The sequence below is a fragment of the Haemorhous mexicanus genome, chromosome 17, assembly GCF_027477595.1.
Source record: "Haemorhous mexicanus isolate bHaeMex1 chromosome 17, bHaeMex1.pri, whole genome shotgun sequence".
NCBI classification, from domain to species: domain Eukaryota; kingdom Metazoa; phylum Chordata; class Aves; order Passeriformes; family Fringillidae; genus Haemorhous; species Haemorhous mexicanus.
The window spans coordinates 14,990,058-15,008,176 of NC_082357.1; the positions used below are offsets into that span (position 1 = coordinate 14,990,058).

Genomic DNA, 18,119 nt, shown 5'->3' on the forward strand with positions numbered 1-18,119 from the left:
GAGATCTGTTCTCCTCCCAAGCCAAGACAGGATTTGTGGAATTCCTTTGCCTGCTGCATTGTGGTTCTAGAAACCACAGAATCCTGGGATGGTTTGGGTTGGGAGGCACCTTAAAGATCCTCCAGGTGCAACCCAGGGAACCTTTTGCTGGGCTCTCTAGTGACTGTGGTGGATTTTAATGGAGATAAGGACTTGGGAATAAATTCCTTCCAAGAATGACTTCTCTAGCTCTGGATTCCAATCCTCTCCCTCACCCTGGGTGATTCCTCTCTCAGTTTTTCCCTCTCTTTTTTTTCCCCTGCAGTTGTGGCCTTCCTGGTGGCTTTTCAGCAGAACAAGCAGCTGATAGGAGAGAAGGGGCTGCTCCCCTGCAAGCTCTACCTGCAGGAAGTCAAGAAATACTTCAAGGGCAAGGTCGGCCTGGATGCCCTGAGCTATGCCCCCACTCTCATCTGGTTCCTGGACTGGTCTGCCATGGACAGCACCTTGGATTGCCTGGCCCTGGCTGGCCTGGCAGTGGCAGCCTTTGTGCTGCTGACTGGCTGTGCCAACATGGTCCTCATGTCCCTGCTGTGGCTCCTCTACCTCTCCCTGGTCAACGTTGGACAGATCTGGTGGGTTCTCAGTCCCTCTGCTCTGCTTTTCCCTCCTGCTGTTTGTGGTCCACATTTTTCCTGGTGCAGTTTGGATTTCCAGGCCAATTTGTGATTGTTCCTCAGCAGATTATCCATGTAGGAATGTGAGATGAGGACAGTGCCTGGCAGGAATGATTTATGGGCACAAATGATGGATGGCCATGTCCCAGCTCTGTCTTACCTGGGATATCTGTCCTGAGTTCTCCTCTGCTCGTTGGGGCAGGGTGGGATTAGATAATCTTCACTCCATGATTCCATGGCATTCCATGACATTCCCCTCTGTGTTATCCCAGCTGTGCAGTGCTTCCCCTCAAGGCTGTTGAAGGGAATTCTCTCAATCATTGCTTTTAGGGTGGTTTCTCAGTTTTCAGCTCTGTCCAGGAGAGCTGCAGTTCTGTGTTTCACACTAAGCACAGAAAGTTAGTGGGGGGAAAAGAGAACCCCTGACTCCTGCCAGTCACCCTGCTGCAGGGGAGGGCTGTGGTGCTGCAATAAAGGCTTTGGCTTGTCCCTGCTCTTGTTCAGGCCCCAAATACATTGTTTGGAAGAGGATGAAAACCCCAAATTTCATCAGGTCACCTCCTGAGGTGCCTCTGCCTGCAGCTGAGCTCGTGGGCAGGGAAAAGCTTCTGCCATCAAGAGGTGCCCAGGGAGATTCTTCCCAAATGTTCTGGCTTTACAACAGGGCACCTTTCCCACACTTGGGCTCAGTGGGTTGGATTTTAAGGGTTTGCATGTGCTGCCCCATTCACTCCCATCCTACTCCAGCTGGAATGTCAGTGGGTGAAGGAGAGCAGCCTCTGAAAAGCTCCATTCTCTGAGCTCTTAACTCAGCACCAACTTAAAGCATTATTGGCCTTAAAACCACGGCTGGCTTTGCACCTCCTTCTCACACTGGTTTCTAGGTGGGGTTAGATGGTGCAGTGATTGTCTTGCTCCCAGTTTGGGGCAGGCTGAGAGGTTCTGATGGGTTCTGTTGCTTCTCCAGAGCACCTGCAAGAGAGCACAGCTCTCCTGAGGTGGGAAGGACAATGCCAGGCATTCCTGGCTGGAGTGATGAGGCAGCTCAGCAGAGAGGTCTCTGAAATGAGCAGGAAATTCCTCCTGTGACCCAAATATATATTAAAAAAAAATCATCCTTTGTGGCTCAAAATAAAAACATAATTTTGATTTTTTTTTAAATTTTTTTTTTTTTGGTGCAACCCTGCTGTCCCTACCCACTGGCCAGCCTGGGCTCCTGTGAGCCACCCCTGTGAGCTTTCCCCATCCACCAAAATCCTCTGCTGAGCCTCCCTGGGAAGCCCCTCCAGGGGAGATCCAGCAGGATCAGCAGGAATAGAGCTCTCTTCTCTAGGCCAGAGAGGGACAATTTATTCCTTTTATCGCCCTTTTGTCTATTTTAATTTTAAATGTCCCTATTTGTTTTGGGCTGCTGAAGGAGCAGCTCTTTCAACTGCTGCCCAGCTGGCTTGGGCTCAGCCAGGGGAAGCTTCAGAAGAGCAAAGTGTGGCCTTTGAAGGGCAGGACACGTTCCCTGCCTGCCCTGGCCCCACCTGGCAGCTGGGGAACATCCACCAGCCTGGGGACAGCACAGCTGAGGGCTTGGAGGGTCTGAAAGCCCTCAAAAAACTGTTCCTCTGAGCTGTGTGCAGGATAAGGAGTGTTTGGGCAGCCTGAAATCCCAAGGAGCAGGCCCAGCTTGTGGCCCTTGGCTTTGCCAGGTTATTGTCCTTGACTCTCAGCAGCCTGAAGTAAGATGCACTTTGGTTCTCACAGTGAAATGGATTTATTTTGGTGCCTGGGAAGTGTGGGGTGGAGGTTGCCAGTGCTTTCCACCTTGAAGTGTGATGGTTTTTGTCCTTCTGGGTTTCCCAAACCAGCTGTGGGTCTGGGCAGACTAAACCTGGATGTGTTTGGGGTCAAGGCCACCCATGTGATGGTGTCACACTTCCATCAGAAGCTCAGTGTGTCTGCCTTAAAATACTGGATTTTTTTTTCTTTTTTTTCTCCATCTGCCACTTTGAACTTTTTCCTTTTGAAGTAGGAGACTGTCAAGAAGTTCAAAATCTGCCAGGGCAGAGGAATATTTAAAATCTGACCTGTTGGGTGAAGTGCTGAATCATTATGTTCATTTTGACCTTGATTATTCCTGTCATGTTTGCAGTAGGGAAATGACAGTAGTCAGTTTGAGTTGAGTAGAAGCTGTTTAAAGCTGCTTTAAAAAAAGTTTTTTGTGGGAATTCCTCATAGCCCAACATCCATTCTGCAGCCTGCAAATCCAGCTTGCCCAGAGTGCAGCTCCACTGGTCCCACACAAATGGCTTTGCCTTTTTCCCCACTTCCTCCTGAATATTCCTGTCATGGCTTTTCATCCATTTAAACAAGAATATGGGAAAAGCTTGGTTGGTTTAATCAAAATGCTCGTTGCAGGTGACCCCAGGAAGGCTCTGTGTGTGGTGTCACTCCCTGTGGGATTGTGTTTGTGGGGATGAGCAGGACAAGCTCTGGGGGAGAGGCTTCCAGCAGGAATTAAATCAGTTTTTGTACCAGAATCACTAATGCACTCCTAAAATGACTGAGTAATTCTGGGATAAATTCACTTTTCTCCCCCAGTAAGGTGTCTCCAGAGAGCTATTACATTTTCTTATAGAAACAAACTTTTCAGCTACTCTGCCACTGATCTCCTGTTTCTTCTCCTGTTGTTTCCTCCCTTCCAGCATTTCCAACTGGCATCTGAAAACCCTTCCTTCCCCTGGGTTATTGTGCTCCCAAAGCTCATTGCCCATTGTCAAACAGCACAGATTAAAAAAGGGAAAAAAAAATCTGGGATGGTGGGAATTTAAATTTTTAAATCCCGTTGCCTTTATTTCCTTTCTAGATTCTGGTTGAGTTACAGGAAAGGGAATAAGTTAAACAAGGCAATAAATAAAATGTTATAGCAGGAGGTGGCTGCAAGGTTCTTTTTAGTGAGTTCTTCCCTTGTGGAAAAGAATGGTGCAGCAGGGATTGGGGGGTGCAGAGAAGGACCAGGCAGGGATTGGGGGGTGCAGAGAAGGACCAGGCAGGGATTGGGGGGTGCAGAGAAGGACCAGGCAGGGATTGGGGGGTGCAGAGAAGGACCAGGCAGGGATTTGGGGGGTGCAGAGAAGGACCAGGCAGGGATTGGGGGGTGCAGAGAAGGACCAGGCAGGGATTTGGGGGGGCCAGAGAAGGACCAGGCAGGGATTGGGGGGTGCAGAGAAGGACCAGGCAGGGATTGGGGGGTGCAGAGAAGGACCAGGCAGGGATTGGGGGGTGCAGAGAAGGACCAGGCAGGGATTGGGGGGTGCAGAGAAGGACCAGGCAGGGATTGGGGGGTGCAGAGAAGGACCAGGCAGGGATTTGGGGATGCAGAGAAGGACCAGGCAGGGATTTGGGGGTGCAGAGAAGGATCAGGCAGGGATTTGGGGGTGCAGAGAAGGATCAGGCAGGGATTTGGGGGGCAGAGAAGGACCAGGCAGGGATTTGGGGAGGCAGAGAAGGATCAGGCAGGGATTTGGGGGTGCAGAGAAGGACCAGGCAGGGATTTGGGGGGGCAGAGAAGGACCAGGCAGGGATTGGGGAGGCCAGAGAAGGACCAGGCAGGGATTTGAGGGGCAGTGAAGGACCAGGCAGGGATTTGGGGGGCAGAGAAGGACCAGGCAGCTCCTTTTTATCCTGCAAGGAATATGAAATGTGCCCTTTGAAGCCCAAAAAGTTGCTCAGAGTGGAGGAGATGCCTCAGTTTCTGCCCTCAAGTTCCTGGTGGTTTTTCACTTTTAGCTGCTGGAAGAGAACAGCTTGGAAGTTTGACATTAAAGGGCATTTTGGAAGGCCAGGTGTGCAGCAGGTCAGGCAGGCTTGGCTCTGAGGCAGGTGGTTTAATTGCAATTAAATGAGTGTCCTCAGGAGTTCATTGCAACAGAGAAAGAGGAAGGGCTGCAGTGTGGTGGGGGGGTTGTGGGGTTTATTCTCATTAAAAAGCACTTGAACCATGCAGGATTTAATCAGGGTGAGCTGAGGGCTGGGTCAGGCTGAGCTCCAGAGGGGCTCAGGGAGTGTTTTCCCTCTCCAGGAGCATGTGAGTGGCCATTAACTGAACCTCTTCCTGTGCTTTTTCCTCTTATTTTCTACATCTTTGGCTTCTGAGATTTTAGGTGCTTTGTCCAGAGTGATCCAGCCTGGTAAAGGTAGGAACCAGGTCTTTGAGTTCCTTACTCCAGCTTGTAAAGCAGCCAGGGTGTGAATCAGGGCTGGATTTGGCAAAACATTCCCAATTTTAAGCACTTCTGTTAGCGACCCTTTGATGGTGAGAGCACAAGAGCCTGGACAGGATCATCCTGGAGTGGATTGGGTTGGAAGGGAATTTAAGGATGATCCCATTCCAGCCCTATCCTAGCTCCACCCCTCTGCCCATCCTGGGGTTTCCTCTGGCCTGGGGGACCCTGTCCTGAGCAGCAGATGAAAAATTCCCCTTGGAGCTCCCAGCAGCCCAAGGCAGCAGGAATCAGTGGACTTTTAAGCAGCTTGGATAATTCAGGAAGACTTTTTTTGGAAAAAAAGGGGTGTCACTTCTGTGGGATTGTGTTTGTGGGGATGAGCAGGACAAGATCTAGGGGAGAGGCTTCCAGCAGGAATTAAATCAGTTTTTGTACCAGAATCACTAATGCACTCCTAAAATGACTGAGTAATTCTGGGATAAATTCACTTTTATCCCCAGTAAGGTGTCTGAACAATCAGGGGCTGTGAAGAAAGAAATGGCAGCCTGGGTGTTCTGGGTTTTATCAGGCCACGTGGGAAGTTCTCAGGGATCACTGCACAGGCAGGAATGGATGTGGCAGCTGTGCTTGACAGGGTGACCTTGGCAAGGGCTTCCCATCAGTCTCTGTCCTGCTTTATCATGTCTGGAAGTGATACAAGCTTGTACTGAGGGGCTGTAATTCTTAACTGAGAGCAGCTTTCCATTCAGGTTGGAAGTGAAAGCAGAAATTCCTGCTGTGCCTGAATCCAGTGTCCAGTTTTGTGTGTTAAAAAGAAATATCTTTAGATAAATCTCATTAACCAGATCACCTCGGTGCCTTTGCTAAATTGGAGGTTTTTAGAGCCTTGTAAACAGAACCCTTTTTGCAACCTGGCTTTATTTTCCCAGCTCTCCAAAATACCCCAAAAACAACACCTAGAAAAGTAGAAATATCTTATTCCTTAATCAGGCCTTGGCAGGGGAGCTCAGGAATTTCTTTGTTATCTCAGCCTCGCATCCCTTTTGCTCCGAGCTGCCCTCCCTCTGTCCCCAGCAAGAAAAGATGATCTCTGCAAACATCAAGCCAGAGTTGCAGGATCTCAGGGGGTCATCCTTCCTGCCCAGGAAGCTGCTTTTTGGCACTTCCTCCCCGCCCAGAAGAGAGGGAATGGATCGGTTTCAAAGAATGCTGCGAGCAGCCCTGAGCACTGGGGATGACACATTAATGAAAACAAAGATTAATTCCATGTGACACCGCTGCCTTGCAGCACAACTGGGAGCTAATGAAGCTAATGAGAACCATATTTGGGGTGAGAGATGGAAATTGAATCGTGGCTGATGGCAGAAATGAATCACTGAATGTTTTTCCCCCCTTCCCAGCATGAGGAAGGTTTTCCCCTCCTTGCCCCGGGTTGGGGTTGGGGTGGGAGCAGCCCTGAGAGGTCCCAGTGGGGTCTGCTCAGCTGGGCTTGGAGTGGGTGGGCAGCAGGAGCTGATCCATGGCTGGGTTGGTGCTGCAGGGCTGGAATGTGGGAGGTTGCTGGTCCTGGCTGAGGTGAGTGCAGGTGGCACGGGGCAATCCCAGTCTGCAGAGTGCTGGGCAGCAGGGGCCAGCCCCACAGAGATCCTTTAATGACATTAAAATTAGGCAATATTTATAATGCATAAATGCATTTTATATATATATTGCATATGCTATATATATGCATTTATATGGCATATAATATGCAATAGAAAGGCATATATTTATATGCATTTATTTAAAAATGCAATTTAATGCAATGAAAGGATTCCTCTCTTAATCAACCAATTACTGACATCCTGTTTTCCTGGGATTTTACCTGCAGAACCTTTCTGCTGGTAGCAGCAGGCTCACTGCAGTGCTCAGGAGGTGATTCCCACTTGTTCTGGGTCCTGGGTGTGTCCAGGCTGCTGCTCCCGAGGTTTCCCATCAGTGTCCAGCTGTGCTCCTGCTGCTGGGGCTCATCCCAGCCCAGGGGTGCTCAGCCTGGGCTCTGATCCCATCTTCCCCTTTCCCTGGGCTCAGTGTCCAGCCCAAGGAGCAGCTCCCAGTGGCATTCCCAAAGCTGCCACCTCAGCACCTGCTCTTGGCCCTGGCAGGATTTGAGCACAGCAAACCCCACTGGGGTCTGTCGGAGTGTGCAGTCCCCCTGTGCAGGCTTGGAGCCTTTTGTCACTTTGGGAGGGAGCATGGGCAGGGTTGGTGAGTGCTGGGGCTCAGCTCCATCATTCACATTGGCTCTCCTGACCTGGCCTTGCCAGGGGAGCACAGTGTGATGTTTTGGGAAGAGCCAGGTGGATGCACGGGGTGGGACATCCCTTTCCTCACCCCCTGCTTGGCTCCAGCCCTGCCCGAGGAGCAAACCTCCTCCTCCTCCTTTATTTTCAGTGTTAGCCCCATTCCTCCCATTTCAATGTGGATGTTGTAATTACAGAGCACAGCATCCCAGCTTTTAGAGCTCTGTGACCACAAGAAAGTGAATCCAGAAACCAGACTGGTTTCATTTGCTCCCATTCCAGCTGATTTCCTCCCCCCACCATGGCTGTGCAGTGCTGACGGCTTGGCAGGGACCAAAACCAGCTGTCAAAAAGGTTTCTTACCCCCAGACTTTTCAGTTAATGATGTTCTGAAATTAATGGTGCACCAGACTAATCCTGGATCTCATTTTGATGGATTTTGCCAGGGATGATTCCCAACTGGGCTGGGGAAGTGAATCCCCAGGTCCCAGGGAAAAGAAAAAAAAAAAAAGGGGGAGGGGGGTGTTTTTCCATCCTAAGTGTTTACAGCTTTAATTTGGTTGGAATAATGTGGTTTTCCAGCAGGCTTTCAGTCACTTTTGGAAGCTGTGGATGAGCTTTTCCACTGCTCAGGGCCAGGGAAGTGGCAGTGTCTGGGTGTCCCTTTGCTCTGGAAGTGGCTGCAGGCACAGGAGAGGCTCCAGCCTTGGCAGGGGGGGAAAGCTGAAGGAGATGGGTTGGATCGGCTGAGGGAAAATTAAAACAGCTAATTAAAGTAATTAGCTGAGGGGAAGGAGACAGAGCAAAGGTGTGTGAAAGGAGCAGAGAGGTTGGAACCCTGGCACAGAGGGGTTGTGGAGTCATCCCTGGAGGTGTCCCTGGACAGGGTTTGGAGCACCTGGGACACTGGGAGGTGGCCCTGCCATGGTGGGGGTGGCACTGGGTGGGATTTGGGCTCTTTCCAACCCAGACCCTCCCAGGGTTCTGTTCTCTGTCCTGTGGCACTGGGGACAGGACAAGGAGCTGCTGGTTTGTGTGGTGGAAGATCCAGGTCAGGCTTAAGGAAAAGCCTCCTAAATGTCCATGTGGAATAATTCCAGGCTGGATGCCATGAGAGGGAGGAGAAATCTCAATTTCTGCCGGGCCAGGCCCCTGGCTGAGGTCATTCTCTCACAATTCTATCCCAGGACAGGTGCATTTCCCACATTTTCTGTACTTCCGTGGCTTAACCCTTTAACAGCCTGCTGGATTTGTGGCAGGTGGCTGATGCAGCTTTCCCTGCCCCTGGAATTTTGGAAGGAAGCTCCTTTTGCTGCCTGCTGTGGCCTGGGGCTGCTGCAGGGCAGAGGATCCCCCGGGATGGGGATGGAGATCCATCCCTCCCTGGCAGAGGGAAGACCTGCAGAGTTAAAATGCCACATTCCCAACCTTCCCAGGGGTGGCATCTCCCACCTTGTGGAGACCTCCTGGAAACCTTTTGGGCACCAAATCCTGGTGGAGAATAGAAAATATACCTGTACCCAGGAACTCTTCTTTCATCCCAAGCTCCAGAGCCCAGGGAAGGAGAGGGATTTGTGATGGAATCCTCAAAGTTGCCATCTGGGCTCCCTTTCCACGGGGATGTTCTCTGTGGGGAGCAGCAGTGGGGAGCTGTTAACACCAGCTGCAGATTTAGGGGTGAGCAGGGAATTCTCCTGCCTGTGGGAATTCAGCTGGAAGGAGCTGGTGGTGTTGGGCACTGCTGGGGTGGAGCTGGTTTTACTCTGGTTTTGTAACAAATTCAGCTGGATTTTCCTCAGAACATCCAGAATTTATAGCTATAAAACAGAGTTTGTAGATGTGAAGGTAAAATCTGCCTGGTTTATCCTATTTTTAATGGACTCTATTTGGAATATTTTTTGGGGATGTTTTACAGATGTAGAGACCCCTGTCCCAAGGAACCTCTGCATTAAATAACCTGGGCAGCTCTGGGGCAGCTGAGTGGAGGAGGAAATGTGAATTTATGGGACAAGCCTTGCTGATCAGCTCCTCCTCCAGCAACTAAAACCCATCATCCCCCATGCTCTGCATGCAGGAAAAAAGGAATTCTCTGGAAAAGTGGCATTTTGTGTGGGGTGGGGAATTCCTGCTCCCTGGAAGGTTTGGCAGAGCTGTGTCCTCAAACCCCTGACAGCAGGATGTGTTTTCCTTGGGAATAACGGGGTTCAAAGCAGGTTTTGCTCTCAGTTTTTACTTTCCAGGAATATACTGAAGCTAGAATTAATCATCAGGACAAGGTGGTGAAAACAATTTAACTCAGATATTAAATGATGTTTATGATTCCCAGCTGATCCAGGCTAAGTGGGATGTGGATTTTCCTCCCCTGACAAGTCAGGGCTAAAACTGTTGTCTCTTCCAGCAGCAAACAGCCATGACATCACTTTTTAATGGCATTTATGCAATCCAAGTGGAATATACTTTGAATCAGCAGAATTTCTGCATTTGACAACGTGCAGATCAAAAGTTCTGCTGGTGAAATTTACCCCTGAGCCTGTGAAATCAAATCTCTGTTTTTCCTTATTATCTGTTGGGAATGTTTCAAATACCAAAATGTGGAAAAAAAACCCCAAACCAACACATTTTTTAATAAATCCTTCTGTTAACTCATTATAGCCACCTTGAAAAGGAAACGTGGTGATTAAATTCTAAAGCCCAACCTGAAATCTGTGGGAATTGGGTACCTGCCCTGCTTGTACCTATTAAAATCTAAGAAATCCCTGCAAGAATTCCTGCTGCTTTTATGGATTCTGAGCGGGCCATTTGGTTTGGTTTGCTTGGCATTTGTCTCACAGGCTTCTTCAGAGAAATAAATCCACAAGTGTTTGCCTGTCATCACATGACGGGGCCGGGAGCCTGGATTGATGTAATCAGCACCAGACACACGTCAGAGAACTTCATGTGGTTCAGCAAAATACAATATTTTATTAATTCCTCGTTTGGGGGGGTGCTTTAAATGAGCCTCAGGGGGTTCTCAGCTTGTGCCAAGAAATGAGAATGGTTCCTGTGAGTTGGTGTTGAGCAGCACCAGGAGCGGGGTGGAGATCAGCAAAGTGAGCTTCCCCTAATGACAAAGAACTTCATAAAAAGCTGCTTTTATTATTCATTAAATTACAAATTATCCTGGGTTTTTTTTTTCTCTTTATACATCAGTAAATCTGTAGGAAATTGTTGTTAAATATGGTGTAAAATATTGAGGTTGATTAGTTTGAAAACCCATCAGTGATGAGTATAAAATGCAACTTATTCAGGATATTTTCAGTCACAGCAAATCCTTCCAAAATTCTTTGAAACCTGCTGTGTTTCTTAGTATTGGGGTGGGGTTTTTTTTAGGTTAGTTTATTTTGCTGCAAATACAAATATATAAAAATAAATACAAATAAATGAAAATACAATTAAATGCATATAAGTGAAAAAATATAAATACATAAATATAAATGTATATAAATAAACAAATACATAAAAATAACTACAAATGCATATAAATGAACAAATACAAATAGATAAATAAACACAAAGATATACAAATAAAGATGAATTCCTGTTGTGGGATTGAAGCCATATTGGGAATAAACACAATTTGAAGAACAGCATCTTAAACCTTGCTCAGTTTTGGGATTAAAAGTCAGTTTTAATCAGAATGGGTAGTTTTACAGAAAATCCCCAAGGTGCAGCTGAGGCTGAAGGGAATTGCAGTGGGAGAAGCAGGAGCAGCCCTTCTGTGTCCCAAAGAAAAGGGGCAACTCCTTGGAGTGCTGAACTGCCCAAAAATTCAGGAATTTTCTCCCCTTCCATTTCCATGCAGCAGCATTTTCCCATTTTTGGTACATTTTGTGCAATTCAGGACTTTTCTGTACTCCCTGACAGCGTTTTGGAACTCCAGATGTTGGAAGTGAGGAACAAAACCAACACAAGATGTCGTTCCCCTGAATTTCTCCACCCCTATTTTAATTCTTTTGCTTTCTCTTCATTTTGTTTTGCAGGTATTCCTTTGGTAAGTGACTAAAAATGAGCCAAAAGCTGCAGTAATATTTTGTTGATGCATTTGTGGGTATGTAGCTTTTCCATTGTTTCAGCTTGTCTTGCTCTTCCTCTGGCATGTTTAAATTTTGATTTTTTTTTTCTTCTTTTGCTGGCTTATTTAAATTTTGATTTTTTTTTTTTTAATTTAAGGGTGTTTTTATTAAGTTTATTTTTTTTATGAAGCTTTTGATTAAATTTCACTGCATTTCTTTCTGCCCACATGCCCTTAAAGAAAGGAAATGTTGTAAATTGAGGCTGAGGAGAGTTGATGGAAGGGTTGTGTTTGAGATGAAGGGAATGAAGGACATTCCTGGGAGGGAATCTCTTCCTCCCAAATTCCCTTTCCACAGGTGATTTGGATATCAGGAACCTCTTACTCCTGTCATTGGCTTTTTCCTGGGCTGGGCTGCAGGTGTTGCTCTCTTGGAGGTCAGGTTTTTTTTCCCCAGTTGGATTTTTTTGCAGTTTTCCAGCCCATTCCTGAATGGAAGTTTACAAATCCTGCTGGAAGCATTCCTCTCTGTGGAAATATTAGGAAAACTGCTGGTTTTCTGGGAATTGCTGCTGGACTAAGACCTTAAATCAGTCTTTCTGGCTGTGTTTCCTCCCTTCAGGAATGGCATGGGGTGGGTGGGTGGAGAAGGACTCTGGGTCATGGCTGGGAATGGGATCTGTGTTCCCAGCTTGTCCCAGATGGAATCTGGTTATTCAGAAAGGAGGCACAAGAATGGTCACATTCCATTTGTGTGTCCAGGGAGGTTGGATCCCTTTTCCTTCTGGGAATTGCAGCTGTCTCCTCATTCCCCACAGAATGTTCTGGAAGTCAGGTTGCTCCTCAAACTGTCTGAGGGTTTCTGGGAATGCTGAGGTGGAGACCAGAATATGGAGAATTCTCCATTCTGCTCCACAAAGCATTCCAGATAACTCTTCCCTGTTCAGTGTGGATATTTCATCCAGGACAGCACAAACCCACAGCACTGGACTGGAGCTGCTCATCCTCGGGGTGTGCTGCTGATGGGTGTAGAAAAATGGTTTGTTTTTGTTGTTTTTCAAGTGGTGGTTCATATTTTTTTGGCCTTTCCTCGTGTCCCAAGTGGAGATCCCCCTCCAAGGAGCCCTTTGTACCCAGTGGGGTCTCTCCCTTCCCCGTTTTTGGCGTGAGGGCTCCTTCGGAATGAGATGAAGGAGATGTAAATCTGCAGTTCCTTTTGTCAGAATACAGGAAAACCACAATATTTTTGTTATAATATAGCTGAAACAACAACATTGTCATCCATTGCTGGGGCAGTACATTAAATATTGCTGAGCTCTGGAAGCCTCATTCTTTGGGAGCATCTACTTCAAAGCAAGATCCTTAAAAAAAAAGAAATTCCTGGAGAGTTCTTTGTAAGTGCTGACTGTTTCCTATCCCCCTCCAGGAAGTGTGGTTTTTTTTTTTTTTTTTTTTTTTTTTGCTACATCTCAGGATGGATTTTGGTAGCCTCTATTCCATCTCCAGCCTGTCCCTGTGAATTTTAAAGAACTCCAGAGCCTGGAAATAACAAGAAGCTGTGGGATCAACTGATATTGCCACAGGTTTTGCTCTTTGCTTTTAGTTCTGGTGGGGAAAAGGGATTAAAAATCCTCCTCACTGGAGGGAAGGAGCTGGGAACCAGGAATGCAGAGCCCCAGGCTGGGCTGTTCATCCCTGGAAGCTGAGGAGCTGCTCAGGGATGCAGATCCTGGAGTGGGCATCAGCCAGGCCTGGAATCAGCTGAGCTGGGATCACTTTAGGCTTGGTTTATTGGTACTCTGATGTAAGCCTGGCTTTGGAGCCAGCGGGGTGCCCTCAGTGAGGGGGTGGTGGTGGCACCTGGGTCCTTCCCTGGGGATGGGCACAGATCCAGATCTGCTTTTCCTCCTCATTTTTGTCAGGGCACTGTGCTGGTGAGGCTGTTCCTGGCTGGATTTTTGGGATGGGATGGATGGATGGATGGATGGATGGATGGATGGATGGATGGATGGATGGATGGATGGATGGATGGATTTTTGGGATGGATGTGCTGTCTGCCCTTTCTGGAACCCAGCTGCAGGACCAGGCTGCTCCTCCAGAGCTTTCCTGGCTTCTCCATCCTCAGCCTAAATCTCCTCCTGGAGTTTTGCTGTTCCAAGGCCTTTTCCTCATGTTCTCCCTGGAGGAGCCCCTGTCCTGCTGGCCTGGCCTGGCTGAGCTCTGCCTCTCTCTCCAGGTTCCCTCTCTGCTGCTGGGATTAGAAAGAGCCCCCAAGGCCAATTTCTGCTTTATCCTTCCTGAAAATTCAGGAGCAGTGTTCTCCTGGCTGGGAATGAGACCAGAGCTGCCTCACCAGGTCTGTGGTGGTGCCACCTTGGCTGATTCTGGCCCTGGGTTCTCTCCTAGAGCAGGAGGAAACTTCTGCCTGAGTTACCCCCAAGGACTCCTTTTTTTCCCAGTGGAAATCTGAGTCCATGTAGGGATTTATCATCCCTGTTCTAGCAGAGGCTGGAAAAGGTGCTGCTTTTTTCCAGGCTTTCTTTTTCCTCCTTTTTTTTTTTTTTTGCTCTGCCTTCTGGTTTTAAGGAACCCCAGATATTCAGAAGAAACTTTGAGGGTCCTATGTCTGTCTTGGTCAAAAAAGAAGGTGGCACTGGGGAGTTCAAAGCAGGAAAGCTGCAAGGATGGAGTGAGCTGTAGTGGATCTGTGTAGAGTGAAAATCCAGGGAAAATGAGGTCGCTGTCCAGAGAGATCCTGCATTCTCCCAGTGGTTCCAGGATCCCTGTTCCCAGCAAGGAGCAGGCAGGAAAGGCAGGAGTGCCTCTGCTGCCCTCGTGGCTGTCAATGGGATCATTAAACAGGAGGGGTGGAGGAGCAGCTGATCCCAGTTGACTCCTGATGCTCCAGAGTGTCCTGTTTGGAGCCAAAGCAAATGTTTCCTTAGGGATCATTCCAGAGAGCCTGGCTCCTGCTCTCCTTGCAGGCCAGAATTAGAAGCACATTTTAAAAGCAAAAACAAATTTTTTTTTTCCCCTCCCTGCCCCAGTAAACTTCCTTGTTAATTTTGGTGTGGAGAAAAGACAATCCCTGAACAAACTGGAGGTTTTTTCCATTATCTGTAAACATGGAATGAGCAAATAACTGAGTTCCTTCCCAAAATGCCCCCCAATCTGATATTGCATCTATTAGCTCAGAATTTGAGCTGAAGTGTGTTTTGATTAGAAGTAGAATAAAAAGTTGAGAGCCGAGTATTTGTAATTCTCCATCACTTGTTAAATCCTCACTCTTTGCTTCAATGCAAATTGTTCCAAGGAGGATTTTCTTTTAAGAGGTCTTCAGGGATCTCGAATTTTAGATGTGCATTGACATAAAATTAAGTGTTCGAGTGCACAGCTGGGGTTCTGGGTGAGATGGAGGAGATGTTTCTGCTCTGTGAGTGTTCCCAGGGAAGGGGGGAAGTTTTCCTTTAGCTGCTCCAGCCTGGAGAGCAGCTCTGTGGTCATGGAGGAAAATGAAACAGCTGAGGTCAAACTTCACGGGTGCAGGTCCAAAGCTTGGCCTAAGGTGGGGATGAGCTGAGCTGGAGACTGCTGCAGACCCCTCTGCAGTGGGGGAGGCTGCCCAGGAGAATTCCCTGGCTGAGAAGCTGTGGCTGCTCCATCCCTGGGAGAGTCCAGGGCCAGGCTGGAGCAGACCTGGGATAATGGAACAATGCCCATGGCAGGAGGTGGGGCTGGACCAGCCTAAAGCTCCCTTGCAGCCCAGTCCAGTGTGAAATTCTGTGACATTCCACATGGCAGCACAGGATCCCCGAGCTCTGGCTGTGTGGGGAGACCCTGGAGCAGCACATGGGCTTGGGCTGCTCTGTGTTATTCCCAGAGAACTCTGCTCCATTCCCAGCAGGACACCCTGGAGCCAGGAGCCCCTGGCAATGGCTGCACACCCAGCTGGCCACAGGCTGCTCTTGATTCACCCCCAACACCAGGATGGGAGGGCTGGAGCTGCTTCCCAACCATTCCTGCCTGATGTTGGGATCTGCTGTTCCTATTGCTGCTGTAAGAGTGGGAAACTTTTCTCTCTGTCTTATTAAATCTATTTTTCAAGCTGTCACTTAAGCAGGTCTAGTGACAGAGTCGGATGTTTATGTGGCCCTGGACACTTGAACTCTGGTGTTTTCAATCACAACAGCACCTTTTGCCAGCCGGTCTGAATTAAAAACTCCCCCTGACCTTTTACCCCCGGCCCTCTTAAATTCATGCTTTAAAAACAGCTTAATGAGGGGTTTACTGGCCCAATTGGAAGTTTTTATTAAAACCTATTAGTGAGCTGGAGTAGCCTGCCTGAAGGAAACGATTAGGCCAGAGCAGCTCAGCTCAGAGCTGGCCCTTAGCCACTCCAGGTTTTCCCTAAACTGCTTCCAGACCCACGGTAACCCCAGTGCTGCAGCCTGCACGGAATTCATATCCTCTGCTTTAATTTATGCCTTGTCTGATTCCCTGCCCAGCCTCACCCTGGTTGGGTTTAATGTTGTTAGGCCTGCACTAAAGGGCAGTGGGGCCTTGGCTTGAACTGGGCTCGTTTGGGAGCCTGGTGGCTGATACCTGCTGTCAGAAACCTGCTACAGCTTGGGTCTGGGAACAGTGGGTAAGCAGGGCCAGGAGCCACACTGCCTCTCTAATTCCTCATTTCTTCCCAGTGCGTTCCCTGTTTGGCATGGAGAGCTGCTGCCCATCCCTTGTGTGCTAACAGCATCAAAGGCAGCTGTTCCCAGCAGAACTGGAAACAAGGTTTTGGTTCTGGGCCTCTGAAGTGGGGCTGAGAAATATTTCCAGGGGAAAAAGTAAAGATGTCAGCCTCAGAGTGAGGAAAACACCATTACTTCCCCCTATAGAGGGGAAGTGCTCCCCCAAATCCTCTGCTGGCCCAGGGAGGAGGTGTGGAGCCTGCTTGGGCAAAGCCACGATGCTCCCGTGGTCCTGGGGAAGCTTTCCATGAGGAACATCCCAGCACTGGTGGAGCAGCTGGGGTTTGAGGTGAAATTGGGTTTTCTGGAGGACACAGGAGCTGCAGGGTGGAAATCCCAGCTGGCTTCTGCTGTCAGCTTCCAGTTGGATCTCAGCTTGTTTTCTCTAAGCCTGTGTTTAATGTTAAAAATTAGGCCAGTGGTTCTTGCCTGTCTTCAAAATAAACCTTACAAGGCTGCTGAAGTTTGGAGATGTTTTCTCCATGTTCTTATCTCCTTGGGTTTGAGGGATACAGGCCAGAACTCCAAATTTTCAGGACAAACCTCCAGTGGAAGGTGGCCCTGCCCATGGCAGAGGTTGGAATGGGATGGGCTTTAAGGGCCCTTCCAACCCAGACCATCCCAGGGTTCTGTAAAGCCAAACCAAAGGCTGAGATTGGGGCTCTCCCTTCCCAAACCTGGTTTTAGCCTGGAAACGAGCCAAATTCCTTCCTAATAGGACAATAGTAGCAAAATTAATGGGGAAAAAACCCAGGAAATTCCCAATGTACCAACCAGCCTGCTCTTTAATTGACAAATATTTCAGTTCTGGGATGCACCTTGAGCATGATAAAGCAGAAGCAATCCCAAAACAAAAAGCAACTGGTCCCTCTCCATGCCCCACATTCCCCCAGGGTCACCTCCTGCCTGGATTTCTCCTGGCACGTGGCTGCACCGACCTCACCTCGGTGCATTTAACAAAGAATGTTTAAGGAAAAATCTGCCATTAACGTTATTACTGTAAAGTAGTGCCTTTGATTGCGGCAATTATGCAAATGAGCTGAAGGGATAAAATACTCCTTAACGAGGCCTGATGGAAATGGTGGTGCTGGAAGGAGTGCAGAACTTCTCCAAAGAGCTTTCCATGCCTGGAATTCTCTTCCAGCCCTTTGCCATGTTCCTGGATCTCGACCTGTGTCACTGCTGGCCGGCCTGCGGATGTGATTTTATTTTCCCTTAATCCAAGAATGTAAGTGGGTGGAATGGGAACGCTGGCCTTGCAGAAAGAGGGAAAGCCTTTCCCTGAGCAGATTGTTCCTGCTCTGCTCTTGTGACCGGCTTTTGGCCCGGCCTCCAGAAAAAGGAAACAAACAGAGATGCCTTTGGCAGGCTGGGGTTGTGTTCTTGGGAGGAATTTGGGGAGAATTCGGGTGGTCAGGCACTGCAGGGGGCTGCCCAGCAAGGTTTGGAGTTCCCAACCCTGGAGGTGTCCAAGGAATTCCTGGAGGTGGCACTCAGGTCTGGGCTGGGGACAAGGTGGGGATCAGGCACAGCTGGGACTCCATGGTCCTGGAGGTCTTTCCCAACCTCAGTGATTATGGGGTTTTGGGATCTTTCTCTAAAAATGGACCTGGTGATGCTGGAGAGCTTTCCCAACCTCAGTGATTCTGGCACTCCATGATTTCCATCAGGAAAGGTGAATTGGCCTGGGTGGCTGTCAGGAGTGGAGCTCTCCTGCACTAAGGCTCAGATTGAAGCATTGCCAAGTTCATTGGAATTGTCACCAGCGTTTGTTTCAAAGCAGGGAGTTGGATCCTGGTCTCCCACATTTGGGAAAACATGGCCTGAGTTAGATGGGAAGTATCTGGTGTTGGGTGTGGCTAAGGGAATTCTCTCCTGTTCCTGTCTAGTGCTTCAGCTCAGGGTTTGGCTCTTGGGACTGAGGGGTGACTTTGGACAGGGTAAAAAAGAGGCAGAGGGACTTTTTGTAGAGGCAGATCATGACAGGATGGGGGGCAGTGGCTTTAAACTGCAGAGGGCAGGGATAGATGGAATATTGGGAAGGAATTCCTCCCTGTGAGGGTGGGGAGGGCCTGGAATGGCTTTCCCAGAGAAGCTGTGGCTGCCCCTGGATCCCTGGAAGAGTCCAAGGCTGGAGCACCCTGGGATGGTGGAGAGTTCTGGCATTGGAA

At 48.7% G+C, this 18,119-nt stretch overlaps 1 protein-coding gene across 1 annotated transcript in view; it reads left to right on the top strand.

The window, feature by feature from the left end:
* Positions 1 to 18,119, top strand: part of LMF1 (lipase maturation factor 1) — a 142,735-nt gene that overhangs the window by 8,083 nt on the left and 116,533 nt on the right. Inside the window, exons 2-3 of the mRNA XM_059861986.1 lie at positions 305 to 614; positions 11,172 to 11,182. Coding sequence (XP_059717969.1) covers positions 305 to 614; positions 11,172 to 11,182 — 321 coding nt within the window. The remainder of the gene's footprint in view (positions 1 to 304; positions 615 to 11,171; positions 11,183 to 18,119) is intronic.